The 16,951-nt window shown below is 49.6% G+C and overlaps 1 protein-coding gene across 3 annotated transcripts; it reads left to right on the top strand.

The window, feature by feature from the left end:
- Positions 1-359: 359 nt before the first annotated feature.
- On the top strand, positions 360-16,737 carry TMEM222 (transmembrane protein 222). Of its 3 annotated transcripts, none has more exons than XM_044997732.1 (6): positions 360-511; positions 4,882-4,966; positions 5,933-5,964; positions 6,731-6,827; positions 7,393-7,523; positions 16,599-16,737. In XM_044997732.1, exons 1-6 carry the CDS (start codon positions 384-386, stop codon positions 16,720-16,722), a joined length of 597 nt encoding a protein of 198 aa, XP_044853667.1. In that variant the 5' UTR covers positions 360-383; the 3' UTR covers positions 16,723-16,737. The 3 variants fall into 3 exon arrangements, with proteins under 3 accessions (XP_044853667.1, XP_044853666.1, XP_044853668.1); XM_044997731.1 differs by lacking the exon at positions 16,599-16,737 and adding an exon at positions 9,095-9,584; XM_044997733.1 differs by lacking the exon at positions 16,599-16,737 and adding an exon at positions 9,090-9,584 and having other exon boundaries at positions 361-511.
- Positions 16,738-16,951: the final 214 nt, after the last annotated feature.

Below are 16,951 nucleotides of genomic sequence, written 5' to 3'. Positions count from 1 at the left end.
GGCTCGGGGGGGCGGGGTATAGGGGGTGTATGGGGGCAGGGTGGCTTTGGGCGGGGTGGGGGGTATATTAGAGGCTGGGGCAGGGTGGCTCGGGGGGGCGGGGTATGGGGGGTGTATGGGGGCAGGGTGGCTTTGGGCGGGGTGGGGGGTGGGCGGGGGGGTGTATGGGAGACTAAGGGCAGGGTGGTTTGGGGAGCGGGGTTTGGGGGGTGTATGGGGGCAGGGTGGCTTTGGGCGGGGTGGGGGCGAGGGGCCGGTACACGAGCCCCAAGGCAGCAGCGACGACACAGCCAGAGGCTGGCGCGCAGGCCCCGCTCTCCCTAGTTACCGGACGCCCCCGGAAGCGCGCGCGCGGTCTCCAGGAAGTGACGCGCTCCCCAGCGATGGCGGAAGCGGAGGCCGCGGGGGGGAAGATGAAGCAGTTTAATGGCGGCGGCGGGGGGGCCGGGCTGGAGCCCGAGCGGGGCCGTTTCCCCTACTGCGTGGTGTGGACGCCAATCCCCGTCCTGACGTGAGTGCGCCGCGCGGCGGCTCCGTGTGGCCAGGGCCCCGCTCGGGGTCTCGGCTGCGGCCTGGGGGCCTGGCGCTGCCCCCCCCCCCCGGTTAGACACGGGGGGGCAGCCTAGCCTGGCAGCGCCCGGAGCGCGGCCACGGGGCTCTTCCCTCCTCGGCCTGCCCGGGACGCCTGGGCTGCCTGGGCGGCTCATCCCGGGGGGGGGTTAAATCCCTTCAAAGGTGACACACGCTCCGCTGACAAGTGACGCTTCCCGCCGGAGGAGGGTCGGGGGGGTGTGTGAGTGGCGTCCGGGTCCCTCTTTAAATCCCTCCCTTGGCTGGGACCGACCGACCGACAGTCAAACCCCCCGGCCTAGCGCGACGCTTCGAGCTCTGATGAGCGGGAGAAACGAGGGGGCCTGGTAGCGCCTCGGAGCCTGACGCATTTATTCGAGCACCAGCTTTCGGGGGCTAGAACCCGCTTCATCAGAAGTGGGTCTCTGCGGTGCCACAGGGGCTCCGCCTTGCTTTGGCTGATGCAGACTAACGTGGCTGCCGCTCTGGAACCTGTAGGGAAAATGTTAGCTGAGGTACGAGCACCAGCGTCTAAAAGCCACGGTGCTCTGCGCTGCGCTGCGCTGCTTGGGGGAGACCCGGGTTTGAATGTTCAGTGTCTAGCGCCCTTGTCCTGCCAGTGCTGCAGAGGCAGTTCATCCAGCCCCGGAGTCACAGGAGAGCCTGCTTGACAGGGAGTAGCTTGATGAGGTTGATAAAGTGTCCTGGCCAGTTATCCTAAATACATATAGTAGCTGTGAAGCTTGGCTCTGGGTCAGGAGGTAGAAATGGTGGATCCTGGGGGTACAAATCTAATAGAAGCTTCCCGCTAAAATGGGCAGGGATGATCACTAGGGCAGCCAGGAGCCGACTCACAATCACTGCTTTCTCTGTGGCTTTTCTCCTCACTCAGACCGTATAACATGTACATTTGTTGAGTGCAAACCCCATGACTTATCAGGTTTTTCTATAAGAAGGCATGGTCTCTTGTCAAAGCTGCTTCTGAGCAGCTGCGTGAATTTTTACAGTTGGCTCTAGATATGCCTAGTATAGCAGCATGTGGATTTATTAACGGTTTGAAACAATTAACTAACTTATTAAATAGTTTGAAACAATTTGAGAAAAAATATTTATAATTCCTTTGTAATGATGGAAACAACACAAACACAACCATCTCTAGTGATGACTGAACATGCAAAATCAGCATACTAGAAAGAGGCATTTGGAAGCAATCTAACCTTTTGCTGCAATCTGACTAAAACATCCAAAGCCAGAATGAAATTATTTTGATTTGTTTGCTAGTTTTTTTCAGACGCTAGGGACTAGTTGTAGCAGAGCTGAGACAAGGGAGAAAAGATATTTTATGCAGTGTACCAGAAATCTGAATGATAGCCCTTTAACCTTTGGTGAAGAAGAAAAAACATATTACAGCTTTCATGTTAATGAATGCTCTAAGGTTGCAGACCAGCTTTCATTATAACTCCTGTTTTCACCTGCTTAAGCATTCCAGGCTTCGTCTCTTCCCAAAGTACTGTTTAAAAAAGAAAAGTGAGGGGAAAAAAATCTTTTCAGCTTTTTAATTAGCTGATTAAGGAGCTCCTTTTAACAGGCCATTGGGTATCTTTGTTTTCCCCTGGATTTCCCCTCCCACATCAGTATTGACAACTTCCTGCAGAATCATCAGAAATGTCATGAGATGGTTGTGATGCTGTGAAATTTCTTGTTGTTTGACACAATTATCAAATTTTCCTCCTCTCTTCCCAGTCCCCTGGGCCATTCAGTCCCAATATCTGAATTTAGAGTTGTAAAACTAGGTACTCTGTGTAATGTAGACATGTCTTCTGCAATGTTTAGAACAGAGGTGGGCAAACCGAGGCCCGTGGGCCTGTCCTGCCCGGCCCCTGAGCTCCTGGCCAGGCAGCTAGCCCCTGGCCCCTCCTCTGCAGCCACACTGCCGCGTGGGCAGCTCTCTGGGCAGCAGGTCTGCGCGCTCATGCAGGGCAGCATGGCAGTGTGTGTGGCTCCGGCCGGGAGGCGCGGCTCCAGACATGCTGCTCTGAGCGGCATGGTAAGGGGGCCAGGGCTGGGCAGTTGAATATGGGGCAGGGAGCAGGGGGCAGTTGGATGGGGCAGAGGTTCAAGGGGGACAGGGAACGGGGGGATTGGATAGGGGGTGGGGTCTGGGGGGGTGTGGCTAGGGGTCAGGGCAATTGGGACAGAGCGCGGGGGTGGTTGAATGGGGGTGGGGTCCCTGGGGGGGGCAGTTAGGGGCAGGGGTCCTGGGAGGGGGCGGTCAGGGGACAAGGAGCAGGGCGGTTGGATGGGTGGGGAGTTCCGAGGGCAGAAGGTGGGAGGGGTTGGATAGGGTGTGGGGACCAGGCTGTTGTGGGGGCACAGCCTTCCCTACGCGGCTCTCTCTACAGTTTTGCCCCCTGATGTGGCCCTCGACCCAAAAAGTTTGCCCACCCCTGGTTTAGAACTTCAGCCCCAACAACATCAGAGCCGGCTCTAGGTTTTTTTGCCTCCTCAAGCAAAAAATTTGCCGCCCCAAGCTCAGGTCGGTCTGCGGCTCGTAGGCGGCGCTGGAAGCGGAGGGAGTGATGTCATCTTCTCCCAGTGCCTGCAGCGGCTTTACCGCTCCCCTGCCCAGCCACGCAGAGAAGCCCTGATATAAGGAGTGGCACAAGGCAGCGCAGCAGCCAGTGCGCAGATGAGGCGGCGCAGCCCCGGCTCCCCAGCAGGATTCGCCCTCTCCTTCCCACGTAGCAGCTGGGCCCTGGCAGCTTAGCATCCCGGGGCTGGGGCTTCGCCTTCCCGCTGTGGCCGGGGGTGCAGTGCCCTCGCCCTGTCTAAGTGGCGCAGCTCCGAGAGCGCGAAAAAAAGGATGGCCGGAATGCCGCCCCTGGAAGTGTGCCGCCCCAAGCACGTGCTTGCTTTGCTGGTGCCTAGAGCCGGTCCTGAACACCATCCTGCCGGTATATGGCAATCAAAACGTGAAATTGACTATAAAACTCCCCCTATGTAAAAGTGAAAGTGCCTGATTTGTTTTCATTGTCCAAGTTAGTGAAATGCAAACAATAAACAGTGTAAATGGTGAAAAGTAAATAAAAGTCATTAGTGGGCTGGGAAGATTGGCTTAGCCCAGCCTATAAATATTTAGTGCTAAACAACAACTAGGGCCTGGTCCGCACTTGAAAATTAGATCAACCTAGCAACAGTCACTCAGGACTGTGAAAACAATTGCACCCTGAATGCTGTGGTTAGGTCAACCTAACCTCCAGCGTAGACGCAGCTAGATCTACTGCCTTGTAGAGTGGTGAATTAATTACAACAAAAACCCTTCCGTTGATGTAGGAAGCGTCTACGCTACAGTGGCCTAGCTGCTGCGCTTGTAGTGTAGACATAGCCGTAGGGTGGGGGAACATAACGCTGCTAGTTCCTGAAGGCTGTAAATACCAAGGAGGGAGGAGAAGATTTTAGGATAGCACAAGATAATTGGATAAAAATATAAACTGATGTCAAGAAACCTTTGGAACAACAGGACCATTTAGGCTAGGAGATATTCTTCCTAGTGGTGGAAGCCCATGGTCTGGGACACACGCAACTAGTTTTCAATGCAAAACGGCCCTGGTGCCTCTTGTTCTAGACTTAGATTGTAAACCCCTTGGGGCAGGGACCTGTGTTTGTACAGTGCCGAGCATTGCAGGGACCTGGTCCGTGACTAGGGCTCCTAGGTGGTGGTGGTGGTGAAGTATTTGTATTATTGTAAGTATTAGTATAAAGATGGGTTAGATGACCTAATAATATTTTCCACTGATAACTTATGAGATTCAGTTTGTCTTCAAGAGAGCTTCCTTTTAGAGCCAGTGCATTTACTCAGAAAAACAAAATCTTCAGAAAGATTGAGGTGCTCCTTCCCTCCTGGTCTCAGATGGCACACACAGTGGTGTAGTTTGAGAGCAGCATCAGGCCCTGAGACTCCTGTCCTTGTAATAATATGATTAACTGCAGTTAACAGCTTAAAGTCTTGGTGCCAATGCAAAGAAGCCTACATTTGTGGAATTGCTTGTCAGGGGAGGTGTGGGTTTGGACATTATCTGCTTTCATATTCTCCTACCTGTATGTGTGGGTCTGTGTGACCTAGCTCTGCCAATTTGTGCTCAGCTCTGGTTTACTTGTTGTCGTGTCTCTTCCCCCAACCCCACGCACCTACATCTAACTTGCTTGCTCTGTCTATTTTGTACCACACCGATCATTGTGTAGCCATTCTAGCAGGGGCGTGTGATCAGGGCGAGACATTTGACTCAGACATTTCATTTGTTACCTTGGTAGATGGCTCTTCCCTATCATCGGCCACATGGGTATCTGTACGTCGACTGGAGTCATTCGGGACTTTGCGGGCCCTTACTACGTCTCTGTAAGTAGATGATGATTCTGGTTGATAAATGAGGAGCATGAAGTTGGCCTGGTTCCCGCCTTCCTCAAATGCTTGTGACCGGTTCTCTCGCTGTTTCGCATTTCCAAAGTGAAACGAAAGCTTGAAATAATTGCTGCGTAAATCCCTGGAGAGCAGAGAACTACTGCGTGTTTCATTTTTTCCACTGGCTAACTCTGTATTGGATTCAGGGCAGATACAGCCATGTTAGTCACCTTTGTGTTGAGGGCTGGCCAGCGCAGATAAGCTGGTTACTGCGATCAAGGATGGACTCATTTGTTTTCTTGAGCAATAAGAGAAGGGTGTCTTTGGACCTCTTGTACTTCCAGAGAAGTGTTAGATTCCAGTGGCATGGGTTAGTCTGATGTGTCCCACAACACGGGTGAATGTTGCCATTTTGGGGTCAAAATCAGGAGTCCAATATTAGTGTAACTTAGAGATTGAGGAGGCTAAGAGAAGATGCATTTTACAATAACATGACTTCATTGGACTGACTGAAAGTCATGCCCACTTACCAACACATAAGTTGTACTCACCCTGTCAGGTTAAGTCTTAATGTGATGGATTTAGTCTGTCTGTGTAATTCACACTGGGAGACCAGCAAATGTGCTTTTATCAGTAGGTAAAAAACTCTGTTACAATTCTGAAATAAAGGGAATCGAGAAGGAAACAATAAGGCATATGTGCCATAGAGATGGAAGATGTAGCAATGTACATAGAACCGAACTCGCATTCCAACAGCAGTAGAATCAGTATTAATGAGAATCTAAACCTGTGTGCATACAAATATGATCTGTGTCTAGGTAAAATGAGCCTACTGAGGAAAGAACTTGCTAATTACCGGTAACTCATACCACTAAACAAGCCTAGAGTCTGACCTTCCAGGAAAGACGCGTGTATTGAATTTTGTGTGATCTGTGTTCTGAGAGATCTTTCCCCTTTGTGTAGGAAGACAACATGGCATTTGGGAAGCCGGTGAAGTAAGTGCCACTGTTTCTTTTTATTAAACTTTTAACAAATTCACATGGAAATGTCCTAATTCACTTAAACCAACATAAATATGTAGTAATATGGGTAACGTTCTCTGAGATCAGAAGCCCTAATTCAATGGGGCAGCTAGCGTATCTGTGCTTCCCAAGAGAGAACATTACATTAAATCTCTGATTAGAAGCATGACTGGAAAGTTATGGTATTAAAATAATGAGAGAGTCAATATTTACATGACTATTACAGCAGTTAAGACTTCATATTAAAGTAGAATTTGTGGCAATCAGTTTGCTGAAAGTAAGTGATATCAAAAATTGAGTGAGAAACAGTTCATATTCGCATCTTGGTTTTGATGTTTTTATTTGCCACAATGCAAATCAAAATATTTGTTCATCAGCTCCTGATTTTTGTACTTTTATTCAAATAAACAAGTATGTGGATAGAATTAGGGTTTTTAATTCCACATGAAAACTGGAGTTCAGAACCTAATTTGTTACATGTACACTAATCCCTTGCTATCCAAGGTGTAACTGCTTTAGGTTTGGGGGGGAGTTAAGCATAGGCTCCTGATGCCCTCTTATCACATGCACCTCTCTAGAACAATGCAGTTCCTTGAGTTCACTGAGCCTCATTAATGAATGACTGCGGGTTTGTCTGCTGACTCCTGCTTTAAATAGCCCCTTAGTGGGGAAGGAAAGAAAACTGAAAGAATAGAAGGTCTAGCGTTTAAACTAGGGGTTCTGTTGTCTTCCTTGTCAGGTACTGGAAACTGGATCCCACCAAAGTGTACTCCAGCAGTCCCAATGCTTGGGATACAGCCGTGCATGATGCCTCTGAGGAGTACAAGCATCGAATGGTAAGACTTGAAGCCCAGCCTTACTAGTCTTGATTTAACCAGGTGCAGTGGAACAGGATTTGCTTGGTATTTTTTCTTAACAAAATGCTTCTCTTCTAGAGCTTGGACAAATCTTGTAATGTTTCCTACTCTTCTCCCATCTGTGAAAGGAAATTTCTTGATGGGTTGATCCTTTTTATGAAGCAGTTGATAAGAGCTATGTGATCAAAGCCAGTTCTTGACTGTTTTCTGTGTCATGCTCATGTCTCTTCACACTTGCCTAGTGAAAGGCTTATGTTCTTGCACTGGGCTTCCATCTCTGAGGAAATGTGGAATCAGAATCCTGCTGAACGGGGGAGTAAGCCCTGGGGAATATACCCTCTCAGCAGTTGGTTCTGAACTAGCATCCAACAGCACCAGTGGGATTGGGGTCCTGTTGAGTTCTATTTGATTGTCTCCCTGCCCTGGAGAACTTCTTATCTGGCTAATTTTAGGGGACAATCCTGCCCCAGACAGAAATGGGGTGGACCTAGAGGAACCTAATGGAGACTGAAAAATTCTAACTTCATGTCCATTTCTATTATAGCACAATCTTTGCTGTGACAACTGCCACTCCCATGTGGCTCTGGCCTTAAACCTGATGAGATACGATAACAGCAGCTCCTGGAACATGGTCAAACTTTGCTTCCTCTCCTTCCTGCATGGGAAGTATGTAAGGTGAGCTGCAGACCAGTCCAGGTCCAGCAGACGAGGGCTAGCTCCTCAAAGTTTCTGATCCCTCAGTGTTTCTCGCTACCCCAGAGAGAAGGTGTTAAGCTTTTCACCCATATGTCTTTCAATTGTGTATTGAGGACGGTAGGGCTCAGCTGGCGGCATACCTGCCCTTGGCTGGATGATTGTGGGCTCAGTGCTTATAAGGAATCCTGACACTAGCACAGAGCTAAGCTGGCAGGCTTGCTGTCCTTTTTACCAAGCTGTTAAGCAGATTCCCATGACTGGTGAAAGCTCAAGAGGAAAAAGATCACCAGTGTCCTGAGCAACCCTATACCTCCGTTAAAGGCCAAGGTGTGGTGTGTGAGGTTTTGCTGAGCTTGTGATCTCCTGAGACACTAGTGTTCAATGCTTTTGGGGGCTTGGCCTATGAAAAGTGCAATCTAAAGCAAATCCTGGTCTATAGCTCCCCAGGAAGTCTTTGGCTGCCTGACCCCGGGGGTCTGGCCACCGCTTGTAACGTTCATAACTGTGACCATACTTGGCAGTGGCCTATGTCAGCCAGTCACAGATTTTCTTCTCTCTCTTTTGTGTTGTAATAAAACAAGTCCCGTTTTTTTTTATTAGGACTTCCACCCACTGCTCTTTGGATTTTTCTCCCAGTCCTTTACCACCAGCATTTCTTTCAGCACCATAATAGCGTTCACGAGGGCTTTTTAAACAAAAAAAACTTTAGTGTCAGTTTCTCAGTCCTGGAGAATGTGATCCTCTCTAGCCACAGAGCAGGGCAGTAGAGTACAAGCTTCCCCAATGCTGTCCTGCCAATGTGTTTTACCCCTGTTGGGAGGGGGCTCTAGGGGCTTTTAGAGGAGTTCAGTCCCTGTGCCTTATTCAGTCCTTGGCCTTCTACTCAGGTTGCCAACTGTAATGACATTTCATTGCATTTTTGTAACATGGGAATTTATGCCCTAGGACTGATCTGATGTCACCGTCCCCTTTCATATTAGCCACCAAATAGCCAGCCAGTGCTAACTGCTGGGCTGGATTTGAACTGACAGCAGAGACCAAGCTGGAAGGGCATATCAAGTGGGGTCCCGCAGAGATCAGTTCTGGGTCCGGTTCTGTTCGATATCTTCATCAGTGATTTGGATCAGGGCATAGAGTGTACTCTAATGAAGTTTGTGGGCGATACCAAGCTGGGAGGGGATGCAAATGCTTTGGAGGATCGGATTAAAATTCAAAATGACCTGGACAAACTGGAGAAATGGTCTGAAGTAAACAGGATGAAATTCAATAAGGACACATGCAAAGTGCTCCGCTTAGGAAGGAACAATCAGTTGCACACATACAAACTGGGAAAGGGCTGCCTAGGAAAGCTGCACAAAGGGATCTGGGAGTTCTAGTGGATGACAGGCTAAATATGAGTCAACAGTTAGGGTGATAGTTCCTCCCTTTCCGGCCTGCAACTCTCCAATTATCCCCAAACATTTTTCTCCCTCCCTACCCCCATACACACCCTCATTATCCCTTGTCAACCGGGTCTCTCTTGAATCCTCTTTCTCTCTCTTGCAGCGTAGGGGGGTTCATGAAGACCTGGCTTCCCTTTGTCCTTTTCCTGGGGGTGATCCTGACAATCGTTCTGACCCTTCACTTGCGGTGATGGATACCGTGCTTCCCTTCCCCTTGGTGCACAAGGGATGAAACTGTGGTTGCTGGATCCAACAGGCTGGGGGCACAGGACCCTGGGAGTCACTACAAGAGAAGATGGCATCTTCACTCGATCGTAACAACTCTCATTTTTGCTTCCTGGGACTGGTGTCTTTCTGTTTTGTTCTGTCATTGGGGTCTCCCGGTGTCTGGGCCTCTGAATTCTGCTGCTCACCCCCCTGCCGGTCGGTTTTGGGAATGTACTCTGTAAGTGATGATCTCAACACAGGGTGACGTTGCAAGGGCTAAACCTGCCTCCTTAGCACAAGCAAATACTCATTGTAAGGTTTTCTGTGATCCCGGGCTGCCTTTACATTGCTACTTATTTCCTCTCAGTAAACGTCATCATGTGCTTCTTAACTGTTACACTGCCCAGATACGGTGCAAGTTCTGAATTTCTGAGGGGGAGAGGAGGGATCCCCTTATTGCACAAATCTCCTATAGCACACGTTTTCAAGTGGGGATTCAAGTCTATTAGTGGCCATGTTCACCTACTGCAGCACGTAATGCCGCTGTGCTCGTGTACACTCTCCCTTGTAGCTGGTGGCAAAGTGTTCCTCTGATAACATTCCTGAGCATTCTCCTGTGGCAGGACAGCTCTGCTGTAAACCAGCAGCCTCAGAATGAGGGAGACTGCTCGAAAGCGTGCAGAGATGTCAGGCTGTGGAATGGCTCGTAGCAGTTTGTGCATCTGATCCATGGCGTGCACAATGTAGCTCCCTTGCTCCTGCCTTTGCCACATCTTCCTAAAATTGCCACTCTTCTCCTGCAACAGTTTCCTTTTCTGGAGTCCCTAACCCTTGTGTACCACAGCTTGGCCACGCCCTTGCAATAGGCTTGGTGATGTGACAGCAGCAACAGCATCCTGGTGCGACAGTATATTTAACGGTGGGTCTTTAAAACCTCTTTGCTCTGGAGTGGAATATTTGAATTCCAAGCCAGCTGGTGAGTATAAAATATTTATCAAAAGAAGTGTTTGAAGACACAAAGTTCCTCAAGTGCAGTTAACCGCTTCCCTTAGGCCTGGGTCTGTGAAAGGTAGCATCTGTCCCATAGTGCCGGGTGGTGACAGTTTTCCTACAGCTGGTCTCAGGTTAATGAACATGAAGATCTATTCCCTTCCGAAGTAGATTCATTATTACACTTTGAAAAGATGTGGGTGCTGCGTTACACTACCACTAGACTGTGCCTCGTGGCGGCTCCTTATGAAAGCTAAAAAATGATTATTGGTGAAGCTGCCAACTTGATAGCCCTAGAATCTGCTCACTCGCCAGAGTAGAGACAGCACAGATGTGGGCTGGGCAAGCTTCTCATAGACGTTGGCCAATAAATGTGCCTCAGTCCTGAGCTGGAGGCACTTCCTGGGAAAATCCGTTTGTTCATTCCTTAGCCTCTCTGCTAAGGGTGCCACCCAGGGTACCCATTGTGGTGGCTGGCTTCTATGAGGTGGCCATTTGTCTGCTGTGAACTGGGGCAAGCACACCGCCTCAGTCACAGGGCAGGGATTAATTTTTCAACTCTGATGCTTTTAAAAGGACAATTCTGTACCTCAGCCAATGAATTCCAGCCTCAAGTAACTGTCATCAGTTGCTTTCTAAATCCCTTGCTTAGCTTCATGCCACTTTCGCTGGTTCCTTTGCCTCTTGAAAGACGATTCCAAACCACACTTGTGGCTTTGAGCTCTGTGTGCTCTCCTCCAGCTCAGGGGGAGGAAAGGGGCTTCTCGTGTGCAGCTCCATCTCTCCTCACTGGCATCCAATTCTCTTTATCACCGAACACTTTCCTTTCTAGCCTAGGAAGGAGACTGTGTAGACACTGCCTTGTCTTTCCCTTACACCTGGAACTGAAATCCTCTTCTCTGTGTCCCTCCAGCATTCGGTTATTTCAAGCATGAGTGGAGAGCAGGCTGCTGCTAAATAAACTCTAGGCTGATTGGATAGGAAAGGTCTCCCATCAAAGTGAACCTTGCAGTGAGCGTGTGGTGTCTTACCAAGTTACCTTGTGCTGCTTTGGTTATTACCCGGTGAAGTTACTGCTGAGGTAACAAGCCTAGCCAATTGAATAGGAAGGATTCCGACACTGCTTTCCTGTGTTACTGTTTGAAGTGACCTGCCAAGAATGGCATCAGGGAAGACCTAGAAATCTCTGTGCCCAGAGCTAGAAGCCAACCTGCTTTGTGCAGTAGCAATAGTCCTGATACGCATTGGGTCGTCTTGTAGGAGACCCTGATGTCTTAAGTATACAAGTGTTGCCAAAGTTGAAGCTTTAACACTGTCAGTGGCTGAAGCAGGAGCAAGTCTATTGACTCCTGTGTATTCAGAAAGCATGTTTGCTCCCCCCACCATGTGGGCACACACCCAGAATCTCCTCCCTGCCAGGAGCATTAGAAACACATTAATAGCTCCAAACTAGAGGATCGTAGAATCTGAAGTGGGGATTGTCCAGTGCACCGGTCAAGTCCTTTAACTGACTGAGGCATCAGGCTGGAAATGAACGAGTGAGCACTTCGAGTGACGTGGCAGTGACAGAGCTGGGGTCAGTGACCAACTCCCACTCAGGCCTTGACCCTGGTTTCACAGACACTGAAGGAATGTGCAGGGGTCATGGACAGCCTAAGGTGGCTAACCGTCTAGGAGGAATCCCACTGCAGCCAGCGGAAATATCCTGCCCTTGAGTGTGCAAAGCTGTCCCACTCAGTAGTGCTGGCCAGAGGAAACTGGGAGATACGGAGCTGTGCAAAGAGACGTAAGCAGAAAACCAGGGGCCCTTGTCTCTACTGGTAAGATTCAGACCCACCAAGCTCCAGCAGCGGCAGTGCCAATGGAAGCTCTAGCGGGAATGGGGGGCAGGTGGTTTTTTGTGACCATCTTGCCTAACCAGGAGCTGCCCCTGGAGGGAGCTGCACATCTGATGTTTTCCCTTGCTGTAGACAAGGCTGAACTGGGTGCCCTTGGCTTGTGGGCAGCGAGTGACCGCTGCGTGCAGCTTTCCTCACGTTGCCTACAAAGTGCATGTTCCCCCTTTTAGAGTAGCTGTGTTACCATTGTTCTGCGGCCCCCTATTAAAAACACTCTCCCACTAGGGTCTAGCCCTCCCCCCCACCCTCTCTGCTGCTTGTCTCAAGCAGGTCCGCTGCAGAGCTTCTTGGATTTACCTCTGTTCTTTATCAGGGCCCCTGTCCTTGGTGTTCGGTCTCATTATCTCCAAGGAGTGTTGGGCTACTTTGTAAATATACTGAACTCTGCTGCTGTGATTTCATAATTCCAGTGGTGGGAAAAATAAACTCCTTTCTGTGTATGTCTCCACGTGCCAGTTCTTTCATTGTTCTGTCTCCTTTTCTTCCTCTAGCTGTCAGCAAGGAGAGGGGGGTGTATTCCCGGGCCCAGCTCACTCTGCCTTCTCCCTACCCTGCAGGTCTCAGGGCTGCAGTCTGCAAACTGTGTTTTAACTGCAAGTCTCGGATTTTGCCCCACCTCAGGTGTCCTGACCCAAGGTCATTCGAACGCCATCTGCCATGGGAGAAAATGGGGTTCTTGGCAGAACTGAATAATGGCCCAAGCATTATCCTACCTCAAACAGGGAGGCTCTGGCTTCCTCTTCAGAACCGAGCTGTGGGCAGAGGGTCGAGCTTACCATGTGCAGGGCTCCAACTTCTGATGCTACATAAGCAGTGAGATGCTGTCTTCTGTGGTCCTGCAGCTGGCCCATCTGGTGCTCAGTCAGCACAGGTATGGTCTCTTACATGGCTTGTGCTTCAGGCTGGTGCACTGGGGCTCTTCAGGCACGTGTCCTCTCCTCCCCCCAGCTCAGCAGCTCGCAGTCTGTCCTCATGACAGATGCAACTGAATTTGGGCCGGTAGTTACAGACATGTTAAAATGAGTGTAAATGGGCCCTTTTCCCTGTTCTGGACTGGAACTCAAAATTGATTGTGTCCCAGACTTCAGGGCAGTTGAGGTCCCATCCGTGCTGCTGATCCTGGTGGCTGGCCCTACCCCATCCCCTCTGCCTGCTGTTACCACTCAATAGGTTTGAATTGCTAATCCTTGGAGATCCTTGACAAACTGACAGAGCAGGCGCTGAGCCAACCTGGGAGAAGAATGCTCTTGATGGAAGATAAGCCCCCTCTTGCTTGGGCAGGTTTAGCCCACTTAGCTGTGAATAGATTCCCTTTTTCATTGTTTAATTCTTCTGCATCCCTGTTTTCCTAGAAGCCGGGTGTGAGACTCTCTCCGTTCCTTATCCCGCTGCAGAGCCATCCTCCACTCCCCTCTAGAAAGACAAAGGTCCTGGCTCTTTCATTTCACGACAGGGCAGCGCTGGGCTCGAGAAGGGGGTTTATTGCAGTTTTGCAATGTGAGCTGTGGTCTAATCACACTGTGGAGGGGCTGAATGGAATAGTAGCATGCAAACAGGCCTAATACTGCCTGGTGTATCCCTCACTGACGCTTCTGGGTTTGCAGGGTTTAAAATGGGCCTTGGAATAGAAGGATTGCTACATAACAGGCAACCAGTTACGCACTTAGCCTGCTATCCAGGGGCCAGAGCTGGATGGTAGAAGAAAGGGGGCAACCTGAAAAATCGGTCATGTCTACTCTTCCTGGGACTTTAAAAATTCTCCCTCAGAAAATAGTACCGCTGCATAGCGTGAAGTCTTTTCTGCCCCATTCCCCTTATTCACTGTCACCGGCTGTGGGGTCTGAAGCTTCCACCTGTGGTCACGTAAGGCTGCATGTATCCCGGGAGCCCATAGTCCGCTGCCAACATCTGACTAACTGCTCCAAAAAGAGTGTTGCCCAATGGCTCATACTGCCTTGTAGTCCCTGCTCAGCTTCACTTCCTTCCCCTAGTAAGAGAAGGCCCTGCTCTGCTCCCTGCATTGTTTGTGCTGCGAGCTGGCTTCTCTGTAACTTTTTCCCCATGTACCATGGAGATCACAGGGCTGGTCATATGTGCAAAGGGATCTGCATGGGGCTTCATAAGTCCTGCTTTGCAAAAGGCCCTGTCAAAACTAGGGCCAGTCTTGAAGTACTAAGCTAATTTGAGATCCTGGTGAGAGAAGGAAGGGATGAGTGAGCCAGTATTGAATAAGCCCCTTGGAGAGAGGGGAGGCACACATGGAAACTCTTCTCTTCTCTTTCTTCCAGAGCTCAAATTATTACCAGCTGCACATTAGCCTTTGATTCCCCTCACTCAAGGAACTTCACTAGTGAGAAGTTTCTGTGTCCCAGTGATGTCACTTAGCAGGCAGCTTTTGATGCTCTGTTCTGGGTTCTGGTAACCCATGGCTGCCCTTTACAAAGCAGCAAAACTCAGAGCATTTGAAGTGGCAGGTGAAAGACTCACCAGACATTACCATGGGCTGTTTGGCCTCGGTGTAATGAGACAGTTTCCATCCACTTGTGGTCCTCTTGTTTACAGTCTCGACAGAGGGCAAGGACTGAATTGGGCCATGGACACTGCCCTCTCCTGTATCCTGAGATCTGTTTTGAGGCACATCAGCTGGGAAGCTTGCCCTGCTACTGCCCGGACGTACTGGTTCTGTGAATGGCAAAAGGCCTTCAGCCCCCAAGGCTACCAGTCTAGTGCCTTCCCCAGTGCTACTCTCGTTAGCTTGCGTCTTTAGGGCTGTGTCCTTGGCTGAAGAATTTTTGTGGCTAATTGTTCTCTCAGCAGGAGCAGCTGATCTTTGGTCTGGATAGTTTCTCCTTTGTGGTTTGTCTGCTTTATGTGGTAGAGCCCACAACAAGGTGGAGGAACCAGGCTTAGAGGTGCGTGAGTGGGCAGTTACCCTAATGAAAAGCAGCTCAGTGCTTCAGGGTCATGGGAGTGGCACCTGCCTTGATCTTCCTTTATTAAATTCTTCTCAGGCTTGTTTGTTTTGGCTGGCACCATCTCTACCACTAGTTGTGATTTTCCCCCAATCACCAAGAGCGCTGCCAACTTGCCGACCCGTGGTGAAGCCATCCCAGTTGCTGCTGCTCCCATCCCCAACTGCTGTTTGTGCTGCTAGAAAGACGCTTCTTGCATTTCCGGGATCATCATCTCTCTCTTTCGGATTGAACGGTCTCAATCAGACGTGTCCGGCATTTCAAACCTCAGGGAGTGGTGCAGCATTTCCCACGGGAGTTAGTGGGCTGGTACTGGGCTTGTGGGCTGGCTAACCAATTTGGCTCACAGTTCGGTATTTTAAGACTTTGCTTTGAGAAATCTCTGCTCTGCTGTCTCCTGTGTGTTTCTGGGCTGCTGCAATGGAAAGTGGTGGAACAATATGGGAACGAGCCATACCCCTCGAAGCGCCTTTATACCAAAATAACTGGGTCAACGCTAGGGGATTGTGCTGCTCGATCGAAATTGATTTCTAAAGCAATACAGCAGCACAACACCTGTGGGTGGATAAGCTTGAATTCTGGAGGAGCGCTAGCTCCAGTGTGGTTAAGGAGGAGACAAGCTTTACGTTTAAGCGGTGTTATTTCAATGGATTCTAACGTGCACCTGCCAGGGTTATGTGCCGTAGAAACTGCTGGGCCACATCAGGGGCAGGAAGAGTGTTAGTGGAACAAATCTGGAGTCATTTGGTCACGGGACTTCTGAGATACAGCCCCTCCCCCTCAAATATACATAGCTAAAATCCCGGAAGGGCTTGTCCTCGGGCAGCGAGCTTGAGCCGCCGTGGCTACCCTCTTGTTTTTAGTGCGCTAGCTCAATCAAAGGTAGCGCAGGTACCTCTGCCTGAGCCAGAAATTATCCCTCCAGCGGCCGCGTAGATGTACCCTCAGTGCCTCCCTCTCTAGGGTGTCTCTGCTGAGAGTCCTATTTGTGTGATGATCACTGAGAACAAATAAAAAACCCAGCTGCCTATCTAGCACTATTCTCAGTAGACCTCAAAGTGCTTTACAAAGGAGGTCGGTATCGTTATCTCTGTTTTACAGGTGGGACACTGAGGTACAGGGAGAAATGACTTGCCCTGGGGTTACCTAGTGGGTTAGTGGCTGAGCTGGGAATAGAATCCAGCTTTCCTGAGTCCCAGGCCAGTGCTCTGTCCTTTAGGACACACTGCCTCCCTAGCCTGAACTAAACTGAGAACTAGTTGGAGGAAGTATGACCTCATGAGGTCTGGGGTCTATTCCTAGCTCTGCTACAGGCTTCCTGTGGGGCCCTGGGCACGTCACTTAACTTCTCTGTGTCTCAGTTTCCCATCTGTACCGGGTGATCGTAATGCTTCCTTACATCCTAGTGTTGTGAGGCTGAATACTGCAACGTGTGTGAGAGTCACAGCCACGACAAAGCAGAAATCTATTTTAAAATATCCTGTAAATAAAATCTCTCTTCACCATTACCTCCAAATAACTGATCATTAATTTCAATCATTACAGCCCTGGGCTAGATTTGAACCGGCTATTTACATCTGGAAGGCTCCATGTGCAGTTTCCAAATGAGAGTGAAAGTAATGAATGGGCTGCAGTGAAATTCAAGAAAATAAGAGCATGGAGACATTGAGATGGTATGATAAGTCCCCAGGGCAGTGTTTGAGTGACTTATGTCATCACCGGAGACCCCACTAGGGAATTCATTATTTTTACAACTTTAATATATGGATCTGAGCTTCCGTGCATTTTCCAGTCATTCAGGCATGTACCGCAGTGTGCATCAGACTCAATGGTAGCTATTAGTGCAGTTACCATCAGGTCATGAACAAAGGGATTTAAAGTCAGTGTGAATCAGGCCA

This window comes from Mauremys mutica, chromosome 23 (assembly GCF_020497125.1).
Source record: "Mauremys mutica isolate MM-2020 ecotype Southern chromosome 23, ASM2049712v1, whole genome shotgun sequence".
In the NCBI taxonomy this organism is placed as follows: Eukaryota; Metazoa; Chordata; order Testudines; family Geoemydidae; genus Mauremys; species Mauremys mutica.
This window is presented reverse-complemented; position numbering and strand designations above follow the sequence as displayed.